This window comes from Triturus cristatus, chromosome 10, assembly GCF_964204655.1.
Source record: "Triturus cristatus chromosome 10, aTriCri1.1, whole genome shotgun sequence".
Lineage (NCBI taxonomy): Eukaryota > Metazoa > Chordata > Amphibia > Caudata > Salamandridae > Triturus > Triturus cristatus.
In genome coordinates, this window is record NC_140593.1 from 949,838,408 (window position 1) to 949,865,846 (window position 27,439).

The 27,439-nt window shown below is 45.9% G+C and overlaps 1 protein-coding gene across 1 annotated transcript; it reads right to left on the minus strand.

The window, feature by feature from the left end:
• Nucleotides 1-4,378: 4,378 nt before the first annotated feature.
• Nucleotides 4,379-27,439, minus strand: HIGD1A (HIG1 hypoxia inducible domain family member 1A). Its single transcript, XM_085628797.1, has 4 exons — nucleotides 27,302-27,439; nucleotides 7,786-7,893; nucleotides 6,323-6,457; nucleotides 4,379-5,060 (listed from the first exon to the last, which is right to left on the minus strand). Exons 2-4 carry the CDS (start codon nucleotides 7,886-7,888, stop codon nucleotides 5,011-5,013), a joined length of 288 nt encoding a protein of 95 aa, XP_085484923.1. The 5' UTR covers nucleotides 7,889-7,893; nucleotides 27,302-27,439; the 3' UTR covers nucleotides 4,379-5,010.

Here is a 27,439-nt window from a genome sequence, read left to right on the forward strand (position 1 = left end):
CAGAGGTTAGTGGCATTACTTGTCTTGCGCTACGGACACATCCGGACAGTGATATTGCCTCCTCACTGGTGTGAAGAGAGCAGATACCATGTGACGCAGTGTGGCACATTGTGAGTTGGCAAATTTGAAGTGATCAAAAGACAACATGCCTGCTTAACTAAAAACCTACAATATTATGATCTAAGAAAACAGAACAAACTGGCAATAGACACCAGTCCAACTGGAATGGTGGGGGTGTCCTCAAACAACAAAGGATAGACCTTTAATACCCATAGCAGCCATAACCTCTCGGATACTGAAAAATTGTGATTATGCATCGAAAAAGAAGTTATCGCAATTCTATGAAGGTGAACTGAAAAATGCCACCTCCAATTGCAGGAGTACTTAGTATTATCTTCAAACCGGATTATGGTAACCTAACAGGCTGCCTAGCTAGCCACCTCTACAGGCAACAGTTAATTAAAGCATCCACACACCAAACCGAACACTACATTGATGGGCTATGACTGTAGCTGATGGATCTAGACCAAGATCAATAGTAGTCACTGCCAGTGTGGCTGACAAGTACATAACCATCAACAAGGAGGCCGTGGATAAGAATTAGTTGAAGCAGATGCAACGTAGATAGTCTCACTGCATCAACAGTGATCTACTTGTTTTAGGATTATTATTAAACAATTAATATTCTTCCTCACTATCCTTGATTCCAGAAAGAACATTCAAGATAGTCTCTGGATAGTTCTCCTGGTTTCTGACCAACCAAAAAATGTTCTGGATGGGTAACACATTTGACCCCATCCTTTTCATGTGTGTGTGGTCTTTGAAGGATCCATTATTGTGCCCATACTATTCAGCTTGTATATAGAGCTTCACTGAATCTTGATGTAGGAGGCAGAGGTTGGGATTCATCAGTATGCCGATGATATTGCACTGTGCTTAAAATATCTTCCCCACAAGACATCTAGACTTTCAAAAGTTGTTTTACAAAACTCCATAATTGAATGTGAGCAAACTTCTTTCAGTTGAATCCCCCCCCCCCCCCGCCCCCACAAAAAAGTTATCCTCTTTAGAGTTCTTCATGAGTGCAAATTTAAACTGGACAGACCATCTGGGCAAAGAGATGGTTTCTCACCCAGACTGGTAAATGAGGATAAATCACCGGAATTGTTGTTTGAGCTCACACTGCTTTAGTTAACAAGATTCTCAATTAGCTTAAGAAAATGTAACGCCCTTCTTCATCCTAGTGTCGCCCGCACTGCTGTTCAGGTTGTTGTATCTCTCTTGGATTAGGGCAACTCCACTGTAGCAGGCATGCCAAGTTCATCATTTATACCTATGAAAACAAGTCGACGTTCTGTGACAAGGAGCGATCTGAAACCAACTTTTGACCACATATCACCTGTGATAAAAAGAACTTCACTGCATTCCTCCTAAAGACAGAATGAAATGTAAATTAGTCAGCATGACATACAAGACCATTCACCAGCAACACTCGGACTACATAACAGCCTCTAGTGGCACTGAGATTGTGAGGAATATAAATAAATTTAGCCTGGAATCCAAAAAATGTGCAAAGCTGTCACGCTGTCCTTCTCCATTGCAGCTCATGCCATTTGGAACTCAATACCAGGTGAGGTGAGATGCTATGAAACCTCCAGTTTCTTAAAATGTTACTTGTTTAAAAGCTACTTGATTTAATTCTTCTTCGATGACCCGCTTACTCTCTTCCTACCTTATGCTACTTTAACTCACTGTCCCCTAGTCGGACTTCACACTCCTAGCCTCCCCACCCACATTTCAGCCTGTACTCACATCTTGGTGTACGTATAATCTTATTGTAAACCCTTAGCGCCTTTCTATTCAAGGCCTCACACACCCAGTTCTCCATTAGCTGTCCTACATACTTTTCTACCTCAGTTTTCCCCAACATTCCTCTATTTCCTCCCCTTAATTACCATTGGTTTCACACTTTTTCTCCCTGGCCTCATGTTCCACTTTACTTCTACCCCACCTATTCGAACAAAAACTCTTAGTTACTCAAGGTGTCTCTACCTCAATTTCTAACTTACTCCTGTTTCCTAAACCCTATCCTTTATAGTACTCCCTTACTTCGAATAACCTAAAATGTTTAACTCCTTCCTTTTCTCTACTCTAATTCCATTATATCCTATGGAACTTGTAATATGGCGGACAAGATATCCGTGACTTTTGTGACGGATTATTCCATCTGCCTTGCTCGTAAAGAGGCCCGAAGAGGTCAGGTTGGCACTCAGTGCACACACTGGGTAAGAGGTCTGCTCTTCAATCCTTCAGTACAACATGCTGCTTTTAGTAGTAAGAGCGGCAAGAAAGTGAACTGTTTAGCTCTTACCATCCTAGCGGCATGTCTTCTGTAGTCTAGTATTTGAATGTGTAACAATCGAAGGGGTTGCTTTGAAGAGTGCGTGAGTGATGAGCATCGGTTAGAAGAGCCGGTGCTTGGTGGTCTTGTGTAAAGCCTACCTTTACACAGGGACGGTGTACACGTGCCCTTTGTGTACCAAGTGTTTTCTAGTGAACAATGGTGCTATCAAGAGCCTGAAATAGTAATTTGTAGCATGCAGTGAAACATCCTGGCTGGCACGAATGGTGATGGAAAAGAGAAGTCGCTGGATACACAAAGAGGTAACAGGGACTAGTGGGGATGGAACATCAACAGGAGCACTGTTTGTTATCGCCACTCAGTTGTTTATAGTCCAAAAAAGCTTCATCATTGATTTGCTTAAAAGAAGATCTTTACAAGATCACACCAGTGGCCACTGCCTTATGAATGCACAGCAACTGAAACAATTTGTAAATAAGGTTTGTGCCCCATTTATTCTAAAACAATTCAAATGTTTTCCTTTATTCGCACTAAAACACGTCATGCCAAAGCCTAAAAATCTTGCATTCCCTCCTTAATATCCAAAGTAATTGCTCTGGGAAGTGGGCATCCATACAGGTTAAACCAGAATGTACTGATTTCGCTGAATGTTATAATTCGAGCACAATTACTGTAACGTTTCATGCTAACGTTGTTAAACCACAAAGATTATTGAAAAAAAGACTATGTGCAGTGTTTGTTAAAGAGTCCCGCAAAGGAAGGAGTAGGAAATTAATCATCAGGGGGAAAAAAGGCTGTAAATTGGAAGCATCGAAAAGAGAGTTAAAAATAGTGTTTAATGTTCTGTTGAACTCTTATCTTGAACAGGAAAAAAATGAAACATTTACTGTATTGTAGTTACATTAAGTAGGTTGGACCACGTTCACTTTTCTTTTTTATACTACTGAAGCGTGGTAGACGAAGTTATTTTTCATTAAAACTGTGGAGTTACACACCATTTTACCTTTAGAGATTCGCCTCGGTGCTTGTCAGTCTGCACAGCTATTAATTTCTCCTAGAGCACAGGAAGTAACTTGGACCAAACCTGGAATTCTGGAAATCCTTGGTACTGACACGGAGCAATCTGTAAAACTTTTTTCGTGACTCATTCTATGGAGATTTTAGTTTTTCCAGCAACAAAACTAAAATAGCTGTTGGAATGCATTTACACTCGTGTGGAATGTACCCTATGTATGTTTTTTTTTTTTATTCTGAAGCACTCTGACGTTTATTGCCACACCCTAGGCCACGTTAATGCCTCTTCTCAATAAGAATCCCTTCTACCCCACAACACCTTTTCACATCAGTTTCGAAGGTAACCTAAGCAGTTTGGTTTTCCAAGAATATTTCATTTAACACAGAAATGCCCCTTAATTAATTTTCTGATAAAGCAGTATGTTTGATTATTTATTTAGGTTTCATTTTTTAGGAGGTCAAAAAAATGTTTAAGCAAGTTAGTGTAAAGGTCCCTAGGTCTCTCTCGCTTCAACACTACACTGAACCTATGCTTTCCCAAGATATGGAAGGACTATAGAACAGGTAAGTGATTTTTGTACTTTATTTCTGTATTCCATAGCCACTGGTGTTTGCAATACCACATGATGTTAAGTAGCTACCCTGAGTTCATATTTAGATCACCGTTGACCCTTGTTTGTCGCAGTGTCTCGCTTCAGTGGTGACACAAAGCACCCTCAATTATAAGTTCATTGACAAAAGAACTTTAAGGCCAAATCCACCTTCATTACTGCCAGTTGCCTGGAAATGACTTGCTACGATGTAGTGTCCATCTCTTTCCTGAACTGATGGGCACTGCATCCATCTTTCCTTTACAAGAAGCCCATTGCGACTGGAAGACTAGCTGCTAATGACCATAAGCTGCCATGTCCATCATGTCCTACAAACCACTTGTATTTGAAGGCTCGAGGAATTGTGCCATAAAGAGGGCATATGAGAAATGTGCAAAGAAGAAAATATCCATTTCTAGTATTGCCGTAAAGATTTAATTCTATAAATATACCATATTTAGAAGTGCAAACCAACGTTTATGCATTACCATGGAATGTAATTCTATTTTTTATGAATGGGAACCAATCAACAGTTAAAAAAGCTAGACATTAAATAATAAAAGTTAATTAATTTGATTCCTATTCAAAAACGTATCTACTCACTTTTCCACGGCAAATGCAATATACTCTCTTCAAGCGAATTCATATGTTTGATATAAAATGTGCAATATGACAGCCTAACATTTAGTCACTAAAACATATTTAAGCAGGATCATAACGTCAGAGCAAAAACATATGTATAACTTCACAAAGTGAGTGAAGCGGTTGGGATAGTGTGAGAGAAATGAGAAATGCAACAGGCCACAGAGACTCACACACCATGTTTCAAACAAAAAAGGACGTTAAATTTACAATCCTTAGTAAAAAAAACAACGCATCACTTCCAAAAATACATTGTCTTAACTAGAACTGTTAACGCTTTTTAGTGAAGGCACACAAAACAGGTGTATCTTTACAGTAAAATCACTATTCCACGAAGGGTGTGAAAGACAAGTCGCTTCAGTGTGGGGTCTAACACTATGCTATGATCCTCAGTCGATGTATCTACTCCTTAGGCTTAGCCCAGTATTCCCGGTACATGGAGTAGAGAACACCTGGAAGGAAGAAGAAAATATTTAAACTTGCATAAGATGCAAGACAATTTAAACAATAAAGTACATCTGAATGTAGTGTTCTAAAAGAGGTGCAAACTATAAGCACTGGAAACGTTAATCTTAAACCAAACATGTATATTAGGTTTATTCTAGGCCCGTAATAATATACACATTTAAAGAAAGCATACCGTTTCCAACAATAACCCTTGGCTCATGAGACGCTTTGGTCAAAAACAAAAAGATAACTATTTACATTGGTGGCGATTCTCCGATGACATTTGACCTGGCCCATAGCTGTTAAATTGAAGGGGAGCCCTGGAGGAGGTGACTTCAATGGATGGTTGTGCCAAAATTAAATGGCCATGTTATGTCCAAAAGCTGCTGGTACAAATTGATCTAGGGGAGTATTGGTCCTCCTCGGCTACCGCGTCACATTTGTCTAGGTCTGCACTAATTGATGCATATTGTGCCCATGTCCACTACAGAGAATTTCTGAATGTAACGGAGGGTTCACATTTCTTAGATTTTAAACCCAACCGCCAATGGGAGCCTTTTTTGGACTTTATTAACCCATTACCTGCAAAGACCCTCTTTCTTAAATTTCGCTATGGCACTCTCCCTCTAATGCCCTTCGTGGCAAAATGGAGTCTCCCAAATGTAACAAGTAGTGTATGCCCAATTTGTCAACAAGCTGATGAATCACTAGTGCACTTTATCTTTTTCTGTCCGGGTTATACCCGCCCTAGGAAAACTTGGATTTATCTTGTTTTAAATATGGTTTTAACTAATGTACTTTTTAACAAGATTGATTATAATTGACAAACTTTAGGGGGCAACTAGATAATGTTATTTATTATATTACATATTTATTGTTATTGGTGAACTGAAAAATGTTTTATTGACATGTTTTATGTATTGTACATGTTAAGTACTTTTATGGGCGGATAGCCCGAATAAAGTATTTGATGATGATGAAATTAAAGGGAAGAGGCTCCACTGCAGAGGTGTGGAATGTTGGTCCACGAGAACCACAGCCATGCAAGAACTGGTCACACGTGAAGCCAAGAAATCCTAATAGCCAAAGGGCACCTACATTTCAAGGTGCCTCTCCCAAAAAACTTACTGGGCATGAAACTAAATGTAGACACATGGCAATGTAATATTTAAAGTTAGGACACAAACTGTTGTTCTCTACATATTATATCTAAGTAAATAAGAACTGTGGTAAACACAGGGAAGATGTTACATTCACAAATACCTACCGCATGTCATTGCTCCTACAACAAAGCCCTGGGCTCCCACTCGCATATGAATCAGGTGGACAGACATTTTAGTATTCCCTCTGCTCTTCAATTTATACAGTCCAAAGGCTACAACCGCGGCAAATCCGGCCATCCCTAAAAAGTAAGTTAAAAAAAAAAATACATCAATTCTCAACCTGATCATAATCCAGAGTAGACCGTGAATGGGTAGGGTGAATTGGAGATATTCTGTCATAAGGTTTCATCTATATGCGAAGCTAAGAGCAACTTTAGTGTGTAAAAGTTACAAGTCTAATGAAGTGAAGTGATGAAATTTTGGACTCTCAGATCACCTTTAAATAGATCCATAGTTTAAGAAAACATCCCTTTCCACTAATGAGGACCAGATAACTGCTTATGAGCCATATTTGTTTTACAGATCTTTTTCAACACTTCGCTTCCATCTGAGTGCATCTTTCAGACACCTTTGTTAAATAGCTGGTGCAAAGCCCAAGTGAGTCAAACAAGTGCATCTACTGCTGATAAAGAGAGAAGAGCTTAACCTTATCAAGGGTGCCTAAGAACACTAATCGGTACATGCTGTACTAACAATGAGAACATTAAAAAGGATTGCTATGCGTCTGGCATTGCAAAATCTCTGCTCATACAATAGTGAACAAACTGTTACTATAACCACAGATTAGGAGAAGCTGTAAATGCAAAAGAAATGCATATTGCATTACCCATCAACTGTCTTAGCAGAAGCCATATGGACTTTCTCTTGTGATAGAGCAACCTTGATCTGACCCACTTAACTTAGCAAGAGCTAGTAGTTACAACAAGTAGTCAAAAAGATGTGTTTTTTTTTCTTCTTGGGAACAACATGAATCTACCAATAATCCATGCAAAGCTTTTCTATAAACTGGAGCATGAAGTACCTTTTCCTCAAGTAATGTTCCCTAACAAATACTGCAACAATGCACCATTAAATGTAGGAAACCCCCAGTGCAGGGTTTCAGTCTCTCCCTTCCGTTTCAAAATGCTGTAACCTCCCATAAAAAAAGTTTCACTCGTGAGGGTGGCAATCCTTCCTCCTTCAGTTTCCTGGACACACCTACAGTTTGGAATAGGTGCTGTGAATCATGTGTACATGCCCTGAACTGAGAAACAAGGTCAACAGTATGTACCAAGGAAAGCTTCCAGCTTGATACAAGAGGTAGAAATCCCCTTATTACATACAGTGAAAGATCATGTAAAGTATCACTGCGCAAATTCAACCCACTTTATTTCCAAAGTTACATTTGTGGAAAGACTACGCAAGAGTGTTTATGATGTAATAGTAAATGCACTTCCTTGTTCGGGCTGCTTTGAATCAGCTTAGATATTTCAATCGATTTCACAATCTTTTCATGTGCAATTATTTACGTTTCCTTGTTACACAATCAGATCACGGAATTAAGGATGAGTTAAGAAACTAAACTTACCGATTGGAACAAAAGGAGACTCTTTGGATTTCCTCATGAATTTTGATGTCTGCGAGTCGGCTTCTTCATAGGTGGGAAGAACACTCTCTGTGCTGGACGTCATCTTGGCTGCATGGAGGGGTTGCAAAAGGAAGTCGTCAAAAATTAAAAATGTAGTTAAGTTGTTAGGAACCAATAAAAATTAGGATATTTCATTTTTGCATTGCCTGGTTTGATAAGGGTGCTGAGGTAATTTATGAAGGTGTTTCCAGGCAAATAATGTACAACATTCTTATACTATAACCTAGCAAAACTGACAAGCCAACTGACAATGTATTTTAACATTATTAGCCATTACTACATTTTCTCGGTTTTATTTTTGTGTTCCAGGATTACACAGTGTTGTGTACCAGACGGTGCACACACTTGATTCTTTGAAATGGCAAGACCTGTGCATCTGTGGAAGCAGCTACATTGCAGGAGGTTTTATTTATTTAATGCAGTGAGCTACTGGTAGCTCTCCAGCTACCTGCAAGTAGCTATCCTGTGCACAGTGGCCTACTAAATTGGAAGGTTTTGCTTGGTTGAATAAATATGTATACCAAAGTATGCATACAAGATGAAAATGTGTGTCTTTTCAGAACTCATATGGTGATGTTTAGGGGTGAAAAAAAAATGGATGAATTTTAAAATATATTTAAAGCTGATACATTGTGTAGCATATGGGGAATTTAATACTAATATTCTTAATTTAGTGCCAGCAGCATTGCCGCTATTGCTGTTATGTATTACCCACCCATATCGATGCATTCCAAACTGACACAGCATTTTTTGTATATTACTGCTAGCAATCTTGCATATGGTCACTATGTAATATGGTCTTATGTTGTCACTATTAAAACTCTAATATTAGTAGCTCTCAATGATTTTTATTGAACCTAGGGAGCTATTAATAGAGAAAATGTTGGCTACCCCTTCTTTAGCTGATGTTTTATCAGTTTGTTTAAATCTGCCCTTACTCGTCGACCAGAGCTAGTGAATTATGGATGGGGACATAGTGCTTATCTTCACTACCCTTATAGTCTTCATGGTTGTTTAAAAATATCTTTAGTTGCAGGGTTGTCCTCCTAGACAAATGTTACTATTGTATTCTCCATTTGGGTGTTGACCCCGGCAAATCAACAGCTAATCAACGTGTTTTTCTATTGAGTATCATGGCTACAGCTGTTCTAGGAATCTTGGATTGGGGTTGTAAGAGGGCACTGAAAATGTGTGGAGATAAGCACAAACATTGAACATGATAGTAAGATATTGAAGGCCAAAAAAAAAAAAAAAGGATATTGAAGGCCACGTTATTTTTTTTTTTTTATTTGCCAAACCACATATGGCAGATAATTGAGAAAAAAAACACACAGCCAGGCGCAACTGGTAAACTTAAAAATCAGTTAACATGTTTTGAATACAATTTTCTTAGAACCCATTTGATATTTCAGTCTGAAGAAGGAAGGTTATGGGCATATTGGAACATCTAGATGAAAGACAGCGAGCTGCTGAAATAAATGATTAGTTGTGCTATATCATGCCTTCCTTTTTAAGGAACCACTTTTGGTGGCACCAGCTATGTGCAGTTTTCTCATCTCAACCTAAGTGGAATGTATCTTGTGGGAAGAAATAGCAGGTAACTTTCCGAAGCTACCCGATTGTCTCTCCTCGTCCTTTTACTTAAGTGGATGATGCTCTGCAAAGTGCCATATAACACATGAAAAATAAGTAAACCTCTCATCTTCCTTACAACTGGTCCCATATGTAGATACTATGGTCTCCCAGAAGCTTTGTTTCCCATAAATCAACAGCACAAACTGCAGGCTGCGCATGCTGCACCCTCTTGGCAGGACCTTCGTTTAGCCACTCCTCTTCTGCATGGCCAGAAAGCCTACATTATCCGTTAACATCAGGGTTATATTATCTTCTCAAGAGTCTTCATATGATCCCTAGACACAAGCCTATACAGCCTAACGTAAACTCCATCCATTGATAACAAGGTACATAAAATTGAAACCCTAAGGAAGCAAGTGTTCATGTCCTTGGCGAGTAGATGGGCAAATATAAACGATCAAACTCCTCCAGTATCAGCAGATACAGTATTGTTTCCTTGCACTGTCCAATGTACCAAAACATGTAGTTAAAGCCTGAGGTGCTAGCTCCCTCCCTGCCAGTGCCGAATTCACGATTTAATGTTCTTATGCTTAATTTCTTAAAAACAAACAAAAGAAGTGGATGACATTTAATAGGGCAGCTTGATAATGCAAACCTACTCCAGCAACTAACCTCCGACAGCTGTGGGGTCGGGGGAGGAGGGAGAGACTTCAAGTGTAAAACTACCTCACACATGTACAAAGGCCATTGCTGAACCAGGCCTTCCTGAATGGCGAGGGCACCCCTGGCCTACAGAAACTCCATGTTAAGCTCCTGCTTGTGACCTGCTCCTACTGCAGCTCATCACTTCCTCTGGAAAGCGAGCTAACACAAAGATCTCCCTATGACAATATACATTAATACATTTTCACTTTGTTTGAGATTCCCCCTCTCCCCTATTACTGTTTCCTAAAGCGTCAATTTGTACATGCTTCGAACCCCCTTCCCACATTTTCATCCTTTCTACAGGTAATAATAAAACGTAGGTATTCCTGTAGGTTCGGATTTAACTTTAGATATAAACAAGTTTTGCCAGAACCGATCATGTTGGCCTTTGCATACATTGCATGTTTCTCAACAAAAAAACGAGAATTAAATAGGCAACTGCCACAATCCCTGTTACACAGAACCTGTACAGAGCACCAGTGCAAGCAACTCTCTCTCTCAAAAACATACAACAGTAAAATCATGCGGAGGCACTGTACACATTTTACTAACAAAAAAGTCTTCGTGGACTACTGCTCCATCTCTTGTTGAGAGGAACTGGTAACTTGTTCCAGTAAGGTGGAAGCGTACACGTGCCAGGATGTGCAGGAGTACTGATAGGTGCTAGGGCAGGGAGCAAAGGCATTTTCTTAGTTGCTTTTCCTCATTTAGCAATTTGACTCTTGCTTTGGGTGCACCTACCTCCAAGCTGTAGCGAAATTGCCAGGGGCTGGGAAAGCAGGTCACATCACAGAACCTGCTAGGGGCTGGGGTCTGCCTAAAAGCAAGGGAAAAGTTTGGGTAGCAACCACTCACAGACCAGGTTGGGGAGGCAGTATGAGAGTGCCAATGACTACAAGTCTGTAAGTTGTAAAATAACATTTGTTTATCCAGAACCTGGAACATATATGGGAAAATTCTCAATCGAATAAGCAAACAATTGCTTTGACTTAAGATAAAGGCAGTTGCCATTTGAAGTTTCTTCCCTAACTCCTACCAGTAAAGATATCTTCAGCATATTTGATGGAACCAAATCTTCACTCATAATTAAATATGTAAATTCTAGATTCGATGAGACTTCTCTATCTCTATGGGTCATGCCTACAGTATGTACTAAAATGTAATAACATATATGCATCGTAGTCTTTTTCTAAATTGCATAATCTACTTCATGTAAATATAACACGGTCCGAAGTGTTCTTTTATCTTTGAGTATAAAGACACCAACGCCAGACCCATCTGCTCTTCCTGGCTGAGATATGGCACCCACTGTTAGGAGATAACTCAGCTCGCTTTAAAAGTGTCAGCTGTTCTCTAGAAAGAATGCGCACATACGCCTGTTTCAAGACGTCAGGTGATCAACTACAGTTTCACGTTTCAGCGAACAGTCGTGACCTCTCCCTCACAGATGACAGAACACCTAACTCATTTGGCCAGGGAAGGCTAGCGTTGACCTTCATGCCATGGACAGAAAACGGTGAACCTAAAGATGCCACTCAGCTTTTTATTGAAGCAGGGTGAGTGAAACCACAAGATGGAAGGGTCAAAATTGATAGGACTTCGATTCGATAACAAGTATAACAAGCATTTGCAATGCAATAGGTCTCGAATTATTAAAGTTTGAGCTATTGGCATTGTTAAATAATGCAACACCAATAGCTCAAACTTTAATAATGCGAGACCTATTGCATTGCAAAACCAATATAGCTTACTCAGCAGAAGCCACGCGGAACGCCGCCACACAATGATGATTGCAAGTGCAATGGGCTGTAGAAAGTGCTGTGCAATAGATGTCGGTTGTAGTATATTTCTCTAGTGCTTACCCACGCATGAAGACTCAAAGGGCTTGCTATATACTTAATTTTACAGCAGTGTCTGACTATATTCTGCCCCTGCCCACACCCAAAAGCAGCACACCTTATTTGGTTACTGCCCCCCTATGACCATGAGGACACTGCCATTCAAACCTTAGTACTGCTGTTCTCTAGATGTGCTTAATCAAAGCAGACTACAAACGTATGCATATTTTAAATGCATGGGGGCTGCACAGATGCCAACCACAAACATATATAGTTACACTTATGTATGTGTCATTTCTCTTTCGGTTCAAGACGCTGTGCAATTTCTGATCTTATGACCCTTTATTTCAAAGTGCACCGTCACTCGTCCAAGGTCTATAGCGCTGTAGCAAAAACTTTACAATGAATAAATGGGGTGTTAATTTTCATCTGCTTTAAGAAAATACCACAAGAGGCTGCCCAAAAAAGCATTTTACTCTGTGGCTGTGTATTGACAACAGAGATGGGGCTGTTGGCTTCTTGGTCATAAACTGCTAGGGTTATCTTTTCCCCGAGTTTATATAAGCTATGTGGCCTTTAATTAAGAAGGACCGTTGCGCCCGACAACTCGGAGTCCCTCCTGGAGGTGGTAATTGGCCCAGGAGAGCCCCGCAGAGTCTCCTGTGAAGCGGAGGGCTGAGGAATGTTCGCATTCCACAGCCCCTTTAATCTCTGGACCGGAGCATGCATCGGACTGCTGCCAGCAACAAAACGAGCACTCTCCAGAGACGCTAGTCTGGTTGGTCAAGGACAGAACAACTCAGCTTGTTATTGTTCGGTTTTGTTATCGTTTGAATTTTCCGCAATGTGGGTTTGCGTGCTACAAGTGAAGTGTCACTGCTTTGCTGGTAATGGGGAGTACAGAACTAAACAGGTGGAAAGAGGACGCCCACAGTGATAGCAGCCGTGAGGGAATAGCACTAAAGAAAGGATTGAAGGGAGATCAAAGAGAGGGAATGAAGTAACGAGTGGCCAGGGAAGGGAGGAGTCTTAAGAAAAAAGTTAGACTCAGAAGAGACAGGGAGGGAAGGAAGAGCATCTGACAAAGCGAGAGGGTGAGGAGAGAAATGAGACTGAGGGGCACCTAAGGAGTGAGTGGGCGTTGATAAAACAGCGAGGGAGGTTATGGAAAGAGAGGGTAAGGAACGGGAAGTTTGAAAATTAAAGAGGACCGGGCCGAACCCCAAGAGAGATGCGAACCTGGTGAGAGAAGAGAGTGTTAGAGGCGAAGAAGAAGAGTAGGGACAAAGGAAAACAAGCGGCACTGAAAGCGATCGCTATTTTAAAAATAACAAAATTAAAAACACGCTCGCTAGTGGTGTGCGCGCGCCACAGCGAGCCATATGTTTTCAATTATCGCGCCCGTGTCTGGGCACAATAATTGAAACCACATAGGCTTTGGTGCGCGTAACAGACACCAATAGGCCATGGGCGGAGCAATGCGCCCGCCTTTGGCCTATTGCGAGCTCTGTTTAAAAAAAAAAACACGCAATCAAAGCCCAATAGCGGAACCCAAAAGGAAAAGCACACGCACGAGCGTGTGCGATTCCAGGGTCCTTTTTCAAACCCCGGACAAAAGGGCTCTCGCCTGCGCGAGCAGTGCTATGCACTACAACGCAGGGTGCAAGCCCTAAAAACGCAGAACTGCAAGAATATTTGCCATTCATAAACTGGCGAGGACAAAACGTACCATGCAATCAAAGTAATAAATATTAGTTTGCAAGTGACTTGTTGCGTGCAACTATTAAATGAACAACGTTAAGATGTATTTTTTTTTTTTTTATCTTGCTAGGGATTTCAGAAAAACGGGTAAGTAGTGTCATCTCAGTTCTTTGGGGTCCCGGGCAAGACAATTTTTGGGGGACCTTGTATAAATTTGAATTATACTACCAATTTCCTGGTAATTCATGCCCTCCGTGATGCCCCAAAAAAAAAAAAAACAACTATATTATATTATATGTTAAACTTTAACAGTGGCACACAACAGTTGAAAAATATCTTGATCCAGGACCCCCAGAATCCTTACTATGACACTGTTTAGAGAGACTGAGTCAGGTGTAGAGGGAGAGAGGTTTGAGACAGAGTCAGGGGTAGAAGTAGAAAGAGGGAGAGAGGTTTGAGACAGAATCTGGGGTAGAAGTAGAAAGAGGTTTGAGAGGGAGTCGATGGGGAGAGGTAGGGGGAGAGGTTTGAGACTGAGTCAGGGGTAGAGGTAGGGAGAGAGATTTGAGACTGGGTCAGGGGTAGAGGTAGGGAGAGAGGTTTGAGACTGGGTCAGGGGTAGAGGTAGGGAGAGAGGTTTGAGACTGGGTCAGGGGTAGAGGTAGGGAGAGAGGTTTGAGACTGGGTCAGGGGTAGAGGTAGGGAGAGAGTTTTGAGACTGGGTCAGGGGTAGAGGTAGGGAGAGAGGTTTGAGACTGGGTCAGGGGTAGAGGTAGGGAGAGAGGTTTGAGACTGGGTCAGGGGTAGAGGTAGGGAGAGAGGTTTGAGACTGGGTCAGGCAGAAAGATTTGGGACTGAGTCAGGCAGAGGAAGAGAGGTTTGAGACCGAGTCGGGGAGGGGGTGGGGAGAGAGAGAGAGAGAGAGCTCACTTTCACAGGGTGGCTCTTGGAAGGTGGGGCACTGGGTAACTGCCCACTTTGCTCTATACATTAAAACTTTTCTGGGGGTAAGGAGGTTATACTATTTGGGAACGAAAATAGGCAGCGGCACCTAAGCAGCAGCAACTAATGAATAAACAGATACCAGTACTGTAGGGCCAGGCATTCTGCATCACAAATGAGTGTGTGCACACTCTTCTGTATTGGAAAAAATCTGCATTGTGACCTAGCAGAGAAATGAACTACTAAACATTTGAGGTACCACTTTATAAATTCATTTTGATAAAAATGTTGTTACCAGGTGGTGGTGGTGGTTTTAAAGCAAATAAAACAAAATAAGTACCCATAATAAAATGTGTGAAACAACTTTTAAAGCGTTTCGTGTTTAACCTATTTCAAACGCTAGAACGTGCGCGTAGTGTAGAAGCATCAAGGTTTCAACTACTCAGACAAAGCTGCTGGAGTACCTACAAATGATATGAAGCAGAAGTTGCCGATGGACACTTGCTTGCCATTTTGTTTGCAGCTTAAACCTACATGAAAAAAGCACTAACGACAGGCACACCTTCCCCCCCCTCACTATAATGCCCTCTTAGATGCATCCACTTGTTTAGCCAATTTTGAAGTTGGTCAAAACGCTTTATATTAATCCCTCTAAATCAAGAGGTTCCTAATCTATGGTCCACGACTCCTTAGAAATTAAATACAATTAACAGATTAATAAAGTGTGTATTAAGAACCAAATGTATGACTAAAAATGTTTAAATGTGAAGGAATTAAAATGAAGTTACTGTCCTCAGGTTGATTCATGGGAGCATTGCAAGTGCATCAAACAGTATATAGTGTGGACAATGGGTGGCCTTAATTACATTTAGAAAACTTCCAATCTTACCTTTAAAATTTAAATTGAGATATATTCTATTTGTTAGTGAATCAAATAAAATATTCCATTACTTGTATATTTGTTTGATGAATGCTTGCTGGGGTATTTTTTTTATGTATTGTTTTGCTGTTCGTATTAGAGAAAATGCTTAGTTCGGTGTCCCCAGCTACCAGTAATTACTCAGTGGGTGCCCCCGGATTCCAATAATGATTCAGCGGGGTCCCAGAGTTCCAGGAATGATTAAGTGGGAGCACACAAAAAGTTAAAAACTGCTGCTATAGGTGATCGGTGACTACCACAACTGTGAAACAAGCAATGGTCAATGGAGCAGAAGTGATTTACAGGAGTTCTACGAGAGATCTCATCTTAAATCCAGATTTAGAGAAAGACCTGTGCTTGGTCTATAAGTATACTCCAAAGACCCAATTTTATTATCCTTTCCTTACTATAGGTTGTTCTTGATGTCACATTGGGGGAGGGGTTGAGAGCATATGGCATCGGACAGGTGAAGAATCTGTCATTTTGTACTTCATTAGTGCTATATGCACGTCTTCCGGTACTCTGTTTTCTAAAATATTCAACATCAGCATGCTGGACTGGAGCGACTTATTGTCATCAAATGCACAGTGATTATTCGCCTTGTCGCCCTTGCAGTGTCCTGTTTACCAAGGCTCCCTGCATAGTTGCATGCATGGGCTGCCTTCCTTCGTTTGTTTCCAGTACCTGGAGACTGGCCTCCCTTGTGCCCTGAAGTGACAGGTCACGGTTATCCCCTACCGTTCTGCCCCAGAAACCAATCCACAACTGGCCTGTCGGGCCGTGACGTCACAGGAAAAGCAGGTTTCCCAATTAAGAACTGCATCTTTGACCGTACGAGTTGCCTATTTGTTAGAGTCGGGGATCTCTGGTTGGCGCAAGGTTGCCCTTGTGTCAAGCAGGAACCCTCTCCTCCACGTCAGGGCGCAGGATAACCCCTCGCGAATGACCCTTGCTCACCCTCTAGGTGCGTGGCGTGAGCAGCCAAGGCGATTCCTCAGGCGTTGTTGGTTAAGCACTTACAATCGTACACACAGTAAATACATCAATCCCCCCAGAAACGGACACCAGACTTGGATATATATCAAAATACGCTTCTTTATGTAAAAATAAGGTATGTATATCTCAACAGACTTATCACAAGACCAATAACGTTTTCGCTAGGCCGCCAGGTTATACAGCAGGCAAATGTTCTGGGTTCGTAGTTTCAAATGGATACTTTGTAGTCTCTTTCCTTGTAGTTCCAGTACTCACAGAGATCGGTTCCTGCGAACGGGGGAAATAAGGCGTTGCGGGCCCCGAGCCCGATACTGGAACTTCTTTCGTGATGTGGAGAGCCGGCACAGGTCGGTGCGACTCTCAGCTTGGGAAGTGTTCTTGGGTCCTCAATCAGCAGGTGTGGGCACGTAGGCAGGCGCGGCCAGCGACCCTTTAGCACGGCGGTGCCGGAGGGTCTCCACAGCGGGGGCGGCGCGGCCAGAGATGTCCGGGATAGCGAAGCGGGGTCGCAGGGCACGGTCAGTGCAGCTGGATGACCCGGCGTAGATCACAGTCGTCGGACGGCTTCCGGCGGGAGGGGTGATAGCGCGGTCAGCGCGCTCCAGTAGCAGGCGGTGACAGGGATGCAGGCGGCCTGGCCCGGGGACAGAGAGCGGCTCGGGACGGAGCGGGGCTCTCACGGGTTTGAGGCAGGCGAGCTTCTGAGTGTCACGGCCCTAGGAGGGACGATGAGGGGCGCAGTCTCTTTCCAGCGGGATGCACACACGGCTCGAATTGGAGGACGAGCAAAAGCACAGAGAACCCACTGTTCCTGGGGTTCAGTTCAGGGGGCAAGCTCAGATCAAGCCCTTGGAGAATGTTCAAGCACAAAGTAGCAAAGTCTTCTCAGTAAGTCTCTTCCTCTCCTTTCTCAGCAAGGCAAGCAGCAGGCCAGCTCCTCCAGCGTCTTCTTCTCCTTCTAGTCGGGCAGAGGTTCTTTGTGGTAAACAGGATTCTGATTTCTTAGGAGCCAGGCTCCTACTTTTATACCATGATTCTTTTGTTCTTTAGCGCCAGGGGGCCTAGGCCTGGCTCAGTCCAGTTCTGGAGCACTTTGTTATGGTGACTCTGCTCTTTCCTTTCAGCAGCAGGGCAGAGACATCAGCCGCCCCACAGGGGGTGGCGCCGGCTTTGTGGTGGCAGAGCACAGGTCTATTCAAGAGTCAAGGTGTACTCCTCCCACCCATCCAGGTGTAATCTCTCTACCCACCACCTGGCAGCCAACCTGTCTCTGGGGATTCCCCAACCCTGCTCCTTACTGTTGCCAGGCAGAACACATACACACAGCAGAGGCGGACTGAGATGGTCAGGTCAGTAAATACTAACTTTCTAAAAGTAGTATTTACAAACCCAGGATACTAAAATAGACTTGACTACAAGAAGTATTTTATCATCCTGAGTTCAGGCATACTAAACTTGACACTTCTACCATGCTCTCTGAGTCCACTGGGGTCACAGCGTTGGCGTGATCCCAGCAGCCCATTCTGGCCTATGGAGAGCAGGTAGCCTTCAATAGTGAAAAACGACAAGGGCTGTAATTCACTACTAAGACATGCCACACACATCAGGGCATGTCCTACCTTATGCCTACAACGCACCCTGCCCTTGGGCCTACCAGAGGGGTGGCTAATATGTAGGTAAGGGAAGGTTTAGGGACTGGCAAGTGGGGGCACTTGCACAGTCAGCGCGACGGTCCCAGACCGCGCACAGGGTCTGCGGTGCCAGACCCTAGACACACTTTACAAGGCCGCTTCCGTGGGTGGCGCAACCAGCGCTGCAAGCCCACCAGCAGCATTGGCATTCACAAGCCCTGGCACCCCTGGTGCACTTTACTGGGGACTGACAGTGAATCCAATAAACCAATCATGGACATCAATTACAGGTACATTTTACTTCGGGAGCACTTGCACTGCGGCACGGATTAGCCGTGGCGCAGTGCCCTGAGCGGACAACACCAGCAAAACAGTCGAGGCACACCATCAAAAAGTGGAAGGGAAACTCACGCCAAGGTGCCAGGTCTAACACGTGTCCCCTCCAGCTGAAATGTGGGGAGAACTACCCTTGCCCAGGGGGTTCCTCGTCACTAAGGCGGAAATACCTGGACAGACCGTCAGCGTTGGCGTGATCTGTACCAGGACGGTGTTCCACCGTAAAGTCCATACCCTGTAGGGAGATGGACCACCTCAACAGCTTCGGGTTTTCACCCCTCATTTGCATCAACCATCTGAGGGGCCTGTGGTCCGTCTGAACCCGGAAGTGAGACCCAAACAAGTAGGGTCTTAGCTTCTTCAGCGCCCAGACCACAGCAAATGCTTCTCGCTCAATTGCACTCCACCTACTTTCCCGTGGAAGTAACCTCCTACTGATGAAGGCTACGGGTTGGTCCCAGCCCTCCTCAGTCATCTGTGAGAGAACAGCCCCTACACCATGCTCTGAAGCGTCTGTCTGGACTAGGAATTCCTTGGAGAAGTCGGGGGCCAAGAGCACGGGCGCCGTGCACATGGCAGTCTTCAGGGTGTCGAAAGCTTTCTGACAGGTGTCAGTCCAAATCACGTTCCTGGGCTGCTTCTTCGAAGTCAGCTCTGTCAAGGGGGCAACGATCGTTCCATAGCCCTTGACAAACCTCCTGTAGTACCCAGTGAGCCCCAGGAAGGCCCTCACTGCGGTCTGCGTCTTGGGGGGTTCCCAAGCCAGGATGGTTTCAATTTTGGGTTGCAAGGGTGCCACCTTGCCGCTCCCCACTTGGTGTCCCAAGTACACCACGGAACCCTGCCCGATCTGGCACTTGCTTGCCTTGATCGTGAGGCCTGCTCGGCGCAGCGCCATCAACACTTCCCAGAGGTGGCGCAGGTGTTCAGGCCAGGTGGCGCTGAACACGGCGATGTCATCCAGGTAGGCGGCACTGAACGCATCCAGCCCAACCAGTACCTGGTTGACCAACCTCTGAAAGGTGGCAGGGGCATTCTTCATCCCAAATGGCATGACTCGGAACTGGAAGTGCCCATCTGGTGTAGAGAATGCTGACCTCTCTTTGGCCCCATCGGTCAAGGCGATCTGCCAGTACCCAGACGTTAAATCAAACGTGCTGAGGAACCGGGCAGCCCCCAGCCGATCAATGAGCTCGTCAGCTCTGGGGATGGGGTGCGCGTCAGTCTTCGTTACTGAATTGAGTCCTCTGTAGTCCACACAGAACCGGAGTTCAGGTGTGGCTCCCGGCGCAGCAGCTTTGGGGACCAAGACCACGGGGCTGGACCAAGGACTGCTGGAGGACTCAATCACCCCTAGCGCAAGCATTTTGGAGACCTCCTCCTTAATGCAAGCTCTGACCCTGTCAGTTACCCTGTAAGCCTTGTGCTTCACAGGTAAGCTGTCTCCTGTGTCCACATCATGGACGCACCAATCTGTGACACCAGGAACCAGGGAGAATCGGTCAGGAAACTGTCCCAGCAAGTGGCGGCAGTCTTCCTGTTGTTCGGGCGTCAGGGTGGGTGAGAGGTTAACTCCATCCACTGACCCATCTTTCTCAGAGGCCACTAAGAGGTCAGGAAGAGGCTCGGTCTCCTCTTCCATTCCATCATCAGTGGCCAGCAGCATGCCCACTTCGGTCCTCTCTAAGTGGGGCTTAAGGCGGTTAACATGTAGGACCCTCAAAGGGTTCCTGGGAGTCTGCATGTCCACCAAGTAGGTGATAGGACTTTTGCGCTCCACAACCTCAAATGGACCTGTCCACTTATCCTGAAGTGCACACGGCTCCACTGGGGCCAAGACCCACACCTTTTGTCCAGGTTGAAGCTCTACCAGAGTGGCATTCCGGTCGTACCACCGCTTCATCTCTTCCTGGCTGGCTTCCAGATTTGCCTCAGCAAGTTGCCTGAAACGCCGAGTCTGGTTTCGGAAGGCCAGCATGTAACTATATACATTCTGGGGAGGTTTCCTGGGAGATTGCTCCCAGCCTTCCTTTACCAAACTCAGAGGTCCTCTTACCGGGTGACCATACAGAAGCTCAAAGGGGCTGAACCCTAGAGACTTCTGTGGCACCTCTCGGTAAGCGAAGAGCAGGCATGGCAAGAGGACGTCCCACTTACGCCTCATTGGACCGTCCAGGCCCATGATCATGCCTTTGAGGGTTCGGTTGAATCTCTCAACCAACCCATTCCCTTGGGGATGGTAAGGAGTGGTGAACTTGTAAGTTACCCCACACTCCTTCCACAGGGATTTCATATATGTGGATATGAAATTGGTCCCCCTGTCGCTCACCACCTCTAGAGGGAATCCCACTCGGGAGAAAATTCCCATCAGTGCCCGTCCCACCACGGGGGCCGTCACTGTCCTCAGAGGGATGGCTTCAGGGTACCGGGTGGCATGGTCCACCAAGACCAGGATGAACCTGTTGCCCAGGGCTGTCTTGGGGTCCAGAGGCCCCACAATGTCAATACCCACTCGTTGGAATGGCGTACCGACCACAGGGAAAGGTTGCAGAGGAGCCTTATGCTTCCCTCCGCTCTTACCACTTGCCTGGCAAGTCTGACAAGTTCTGCAGTAGGAATCTGAATTCTTGTGCATTTGGGGCCAGTAAAAGTGGGTGACAAGCCTGTCATAGGTCTTGTCCATCCCCAAATGTCCTGCTAACGGCACATCATGAGCCAGCCCCAGTAGGAAGGTTCTGAACTTCTGGGGTACCACCAGCACACGGGCTGACCCAGGTTCAGCAGCCTTAGGCTCGGAATACAGGAGGTCACTCTCCCAGTACACGTAGTGTGTTTTGGCCTGAACACCATTGGCCTGGTCTGCAGCCTGTTGCCGCATACCCACGAGAGAAGGGCATGCTTTCTGCTCCCTGCAGAATTCCTCCCTGGAGGGACCTCCTTCTTGCTGCCAATGGGTCAGCTCAGGCAGATCTCCCAGTTCGGCAATCTGTTCCCCGGTAGGCTCCAGAGCATCCCCCTCAGGGTCTACTTCCTCCTGGGCCGTGGGAACTTCGGGGGCCGGTTTCCCGCGCCTCCTGCGCCTTCTCCCTAAGGCCGGTTCCTGGACCTCTCCCTCAGGCTCCAGGACCCTCTCAACACCCTTACTGGCTGCCATGGACCGGGTGGTCACGCACGCCCAGTCGGGTAGACCCACCATCCTCAGATGCGTGGTCTTCTCCACCTTTTCCCAAGGGGAGCTCTCCAGGTCGTTCCCTAGCAGACAATCTACAGGCATGTCAGTTCTCACAGCGACTTGTAGAGTACCAGAGACCTCCCCCCACTCAAAGGGAACTTGAGCCATTGGACAACGACTCTCTACGTTGTCAGCATTGACAACCCTACAGTAGGCATTGGGTACAATTTGCTCTTGAGACACCAGGTGTTGCCTCACCGAGGTCACGCTGGCTCCTGTATCTCTAAGAGCCTCAACCTTCTTTCCATTGATGGTCACTACTTGCCCATATTTCTTAGTGTTAGAGGGCAGGTAGGTTACCGGGACCATCTCACTGTCTCCTAGCGAGACTAGGGTCATCTGCCCGGGACCCCCACCCTCCTGGACTGCTACCTCCTCCCCAAAGTTAACACTAGCTACTTGCCGGGGTGGAGCACCAGTGGGTGCGGTCTTACCAAACAGGCGACACTTAGGATCAGAGGCAATGTGACCCGGGTCACCACACCTATAACAATTGAAGGGCCCCTTTGGAACAGGTCTACCTGTCGGGGCCCCGTTCTGCTGCGGGGGTGGGGGAGGCTGAGAACCCTTCTGCTGGTTCCCTTGGGAATTACTTTGGGGGCCTTTTTGGAACCCCTTTTGTTTACCCTTGTCCCCCCCACTCTTCTGCTGGGGACCCTGCCCACCTTTGGCGGAGTCTCCCACTTGACCCTTGTGGACCCTGGTGCTGAGCCAGCGGTCCGCCTCCTCAGCAAGCTTCCTCGGGTTGGACAGCTTGCTATCTATCAGGTGCTGGCGTAGCTCAGGAAAACATTGACTGGACAAGTGCTCCCATGCAATTAAATCAAGCAGCCCTTGATAATCATTCACTTTGCTACCCTTCACCCAACCATCCAGCGCTCTGCAGAAAAAGGTCACATATTCCACATACGTACTCTCAGGGATCTTCTTGGTCTCCCTGAACCTCTGTCTATATAGCTCAGGAGTTAACCCATACCTGGTCATTAAAGCTTCCTTCATATGGGGGTATGAGGTCTGGACTTCTAAGGGCAAATCTAACAGTGTGTCCCGCCCTTCCGCAAGGAACCTTCCCCACAACCCCGCTCCCCAGTCTTTCTCAGGGACCCGGTGTGAGGACATGGCCACCTCGTAGGCTCTAAACCACTGCCCTATGTCATCCTTTCTAAAATACTCCTTTACTACATCTTTGGGGATGTACACCTTGGACTCTACCTGCGCTGGTGGAGTGCTGCCACCAGAAGGAGCGGTATCCAAACTTTTCGCCTTCAGCTCCAACTCCTTCAATCTGATATCATGATCCATTTGGCGTTGTTGTGCCTCCAGGGCCAACTTCTGCTTTTCCATTTCCATTTGTCCGGCCAACTTTGCCATCTCCATTGCATGCGCCCTGTCTGCTGCCCTGTCTGCCAGCTCCTCTGGCGACCGGACTCTGCTGGGCTCCTCAAGGTTGTCGGGTGGAACGATGTCCCCCGCATTCCGTAGGTCTCGTGACTCCTTCCAGGCTCTCAACGCCTTGGTGTACTGGGGCTTCCTCTTGCATCCAGCATGGGGGACTCTGAATTGTACACTGTAGCCTTTCAATTGCTCCATCGTGTAGCCTTCCAGTCTCTCCCAATCCACCTCATCGATTCCAGAAATCACAGAGAGGGCCCTCCCAGCGGAGTGTGAGCCAGGCATGGTTGCAGTAATGGCAGATGTCTCAACAAAGTTCAACAATTACAAACCTGTGGCTGCGTTATTTGGTCTGCTCTCACTATCTGGTGATTAATAATTCACTGTATGCAAATTACAAGTGCAAATCCGAAATCCCAACCGCTGCCACCAATGTTAGAGTCGGGGATCTCTGGTTGGCGCAAGGTTGCCCTTGTGTCAAGCAGGAACCCTCTCCTCCACGTCAGGGCGCAGGATAACCCCTCGCGAATGACCCTTGCTCACCCTCTAGGTGCGTGGCGTGAGCAGCCAAGGCGATTCCTCAGGCGTTGTTGGTTAAGCACTTACAATCGTACACACAGTAAATACATCAATCCCCCCAGAAACGGACACCAGACTTGGATATATATCAAAATACGCTTCTTTATGTAAAAATAAGGTATGTATATCTCAACAGACTTATCACAAGACCAATAACGTTTTCGCTAGGCCGCCAGGTTATACAGCAGGCAAATGTTCTGGGTTCGTAGTTTCAAATGGATACTTTGTAGTCTCTTTCCTTGTAGTTCCAGTACTCACAGAGATCGGTTCCTGCGAACGGGGGAAATAAGGCGTTGCGGGCCCCGAGCCCGATACTGGAACTTCTTTCGTGATGTGGAGAGCCGGCACAGGTCGGTGCGACTCTCAGCTTGGGAAGTGTTCTTGGGTCCTCAATCAGCAGGTGTGGGCACGTAGGCAGGCGCGGCCAGCGACCCTTTAGCACGGCGGTGCCGGAGGGTCTCCACAGCGGGGGCGGCGCGGCCAGAGATGTCCGGGATAGCGAAGCGGGGTCGCAGGGCACGGTCAGTGCAGCTGGATGACCCGGCGTAGATCACAGTCGTCGGACGGCTTCCGGCGGGAGGGGTGATAGCGCGGTCAGCGCGCTCCAGTAGCAGGCGGTGACAGGGATGCAGGCGGCCTGGCCCGGGGACAGAGAGCGGCTCGGGACGGAGCGGGGCTCTCACGGGTTTGAGGCAGGCGAGCTTCTGAGTGTCACGGCCCTAGGAGGGACGATGAGGGGCGCAGTCTCTTTCCAGCGGGATGCACACACGGCTCGAATTGGAGGACGAGCAAAAGCACAGAGAACCCACTGTTCCTGGGGTTCAGTTCAGGGGGCAAGCTCAGATCAAGCCCTTGGAGAATGTTCAAGCACAAAGTAGCAAAGTCTTCTCAGTAAGTCTCTTCCTCTCCTTTCTCAGCAAGGCAAGCAGCAGGCCAGCTCCTCCAGCGTCTTCTTCTCCTTCTAGTCGGGCAGAGGTTCTTTGTGGTAAACAGGATTCTGATTTCTTAGGAGCCAGGCTCCTACTTTTATACCATGATTCTTTTGTTCTTTAGCGCCAGGGGGCCTAGGCCTGGCTCAGTCCAGTTCTGGAGCACTTTGTTATGGTGACTCTGCTCTTTCCTTTCAGCAGCAGGGCAGAAACATCAGCCGCCCCACAGGGGGTGGCGCCGGCTTTGTGGTGGCAGAGCACAGGTCTATTCAAGAGTCAAGGTGTACTCCTCCCACCCATCCAGGTGTAATCTCTCTACCCACCACCTGGCAGCCAACCTGTCTCTGGGGATTCCCCAACCCTGCTCCTTACTGTTGCCAGGCAGAACACATACACACAGCAGAGGCGGACTGAGATGGTCAGGTCAGTAAATACTAACTTTCTAAAAGTAGTATTTACAAACCCAGGATACTAAAATAGACTTGACTACAAGAAGTATTTTATCATCCTGAGTTCAGGCATACTAAACTTGACACTTCTACCATGCTCTCTGAGTCCACTGGGGTCACAGCGTTGGCGTGATCCCAGCAGCCCATTCTGGCCTATGGAGAGCAGGTAGCCTTCAATAGTGAAAAACGACAAGGGCTGTAATTCACTACTAAGACATGCCACACACATCAGGGCATGTCCTACCTTATGCCTACAACGCACCCTGCCCTTGGGCCTACCAGAGGGGTGGCTAATATGTAGGTAAGGGAAGGTTTAGGGACTGGCAAGTGGGGGCACTTGCACAGTCAGCGCGACGGTCCCAGACCGCGCACAGGGTCTGCGGTGCCAGACCCTAGACACACTTTACAAGGCCGCTTCCGTGGGTGGCGCAACCAGCGCTGCAAGCCCACCAGCAGCATTGGCATTCACAAGCCCTGGCACCCCTGGTGCACTTTACTGGGGACTGACAGTGAATCCAATAAACCAATCATGGACATCAATTACAGGTACATTTTACTTCGGGAGCACTTGCACTGCGGCACGGATTAGCCGTGGCGCAGTGCCCTGAGCGGACAACACCAGCAAAACAGTCGAGGCACACCATCAAAAAGTGGAAGGGAAACTCACGCCAAGGTGCCAGGTCTAACACTATTCATTTATGCAGACGGGACACATAGTCTAGATATTCGGGACCTGACAAGCCATTTGAGTGGACTGTTACAATGTTAGACCCTTTTCTTTAATAGCTGGTGTTTTGTATCGTTCTGTTCAGTAGCCTGGCTTCCGGTGGAGGACCCCCTAGACCTGGCTTCATCCTGAACAGTTTACTCATCAGAAAAAAAAAGACACCGGGGTGGTGGACGAGAGAATGGTGAAGAGATTGGTTTTGCTGCGGTGCAAGGAAAGAAACTGGCGTACTTTGGGCCATGAGAGAGGAAAGGAGAGCATGAAACCGTGTCGGAGTAAGGGGGGAGAATAAGGCAAGTGGTGCCATATAAATGGGCTGTAGAGAGTCATTCTAAAAGGGAGAGATGTTACCCACACGTATCCCCAGCGATGAAAACGATTTAGCTCTGGTATTTCAATCATATTTTAGTTCTCTGTGATTTACAAAGAAATGGGAGAACCTTTCTTCAAATAATTAAATCGGTTTGCACATAAAATTAGGATATTTAGATTACTCTACTTTGAGAAGACCCACCTGCTCCTTTCAGTGTATACCTGAATTTGTAATCAAGCACGAAGGAGACTTTTGAGAGAGGCGCCAGTAAGTAGTCTTGAATTAGTGACTTGTATCATATGGGCGAGGTAACAAAATAACGAAAAATATCTACACTTAAGGCGATCAGACTAGAGTAGAAGTATCCATTTGAGGGCTGCATAATTGGGATTCAGTTCTACTTTATGTAGGATTTTGCTATCAGGAAAGCAGGGGCTGCTGGTGGCCCTATAAGGTTTCGGGCACGGTGGTACAGCCTAAGGTGACCTCAAGGAGGAGGTGTAATACTGATCCACGCTGTGATAGAGTCCTTCTCAGCTGCCAATGAGAGGCTGTAGAAGATCCCCATTATAGGCCAAATAAGCGAGAGATTGGGAGTTAATTCTCCTATGGCATTCTGCATATTGCACGTGATATTATCAGATGAAGACAAGTCACAAAAGACACCAGATTTCCATTAATGTAGTAGGCCTTCATGTAACGTTCATGGACTGCCAACTCTGCTTTTTGTGTTGTCAAAGTAGAATGCCTTCGTTGTACAAGTGCTGAAATGTCCCAATCTCTTTAAACCTCCTTCATAAAATATCGCATACTGTCCGTTTTCTCCTGTCATTCAGTTCCCCCCGGTGTGTTTCTCAAAATGTTGGTGCGTTATAGGATTTGTAGCCGTGCCTAGCTTATATAACATTCTTGAATCCAAGCCCAAAGTTGTCCGGGTGGATGGGGATTCAAAGATAAATTGGCTTCAAAGTTGCTATAATTTGTACCTTATCACCTGTCTGAAGTCCCCTTTAAGAACAGTCAAGACGGGCTATGCAAGCTGTAACTGGTGTTACTTGCAGACACTATACAAAAGTCCTAAATAAACAAATATGGATATTCTACTGCGCATCAATGACAATGGAAGGTATTTCGTTACTCTGCAATCGATACATCAAATACTACAGACATTTAAAGTATCCCAATTGCTCACCTGATGGACTGGAGCTTAAATGTAAGTTCAACGGAACAGAACCACCTCCCAGCGCTGTCTACTGCTTATGACTTTCCTGCATAAAGGTCTTTCCTCAAAGGGACTGCCAGAATGAAACCGGTTCAATGACGTCAGGAG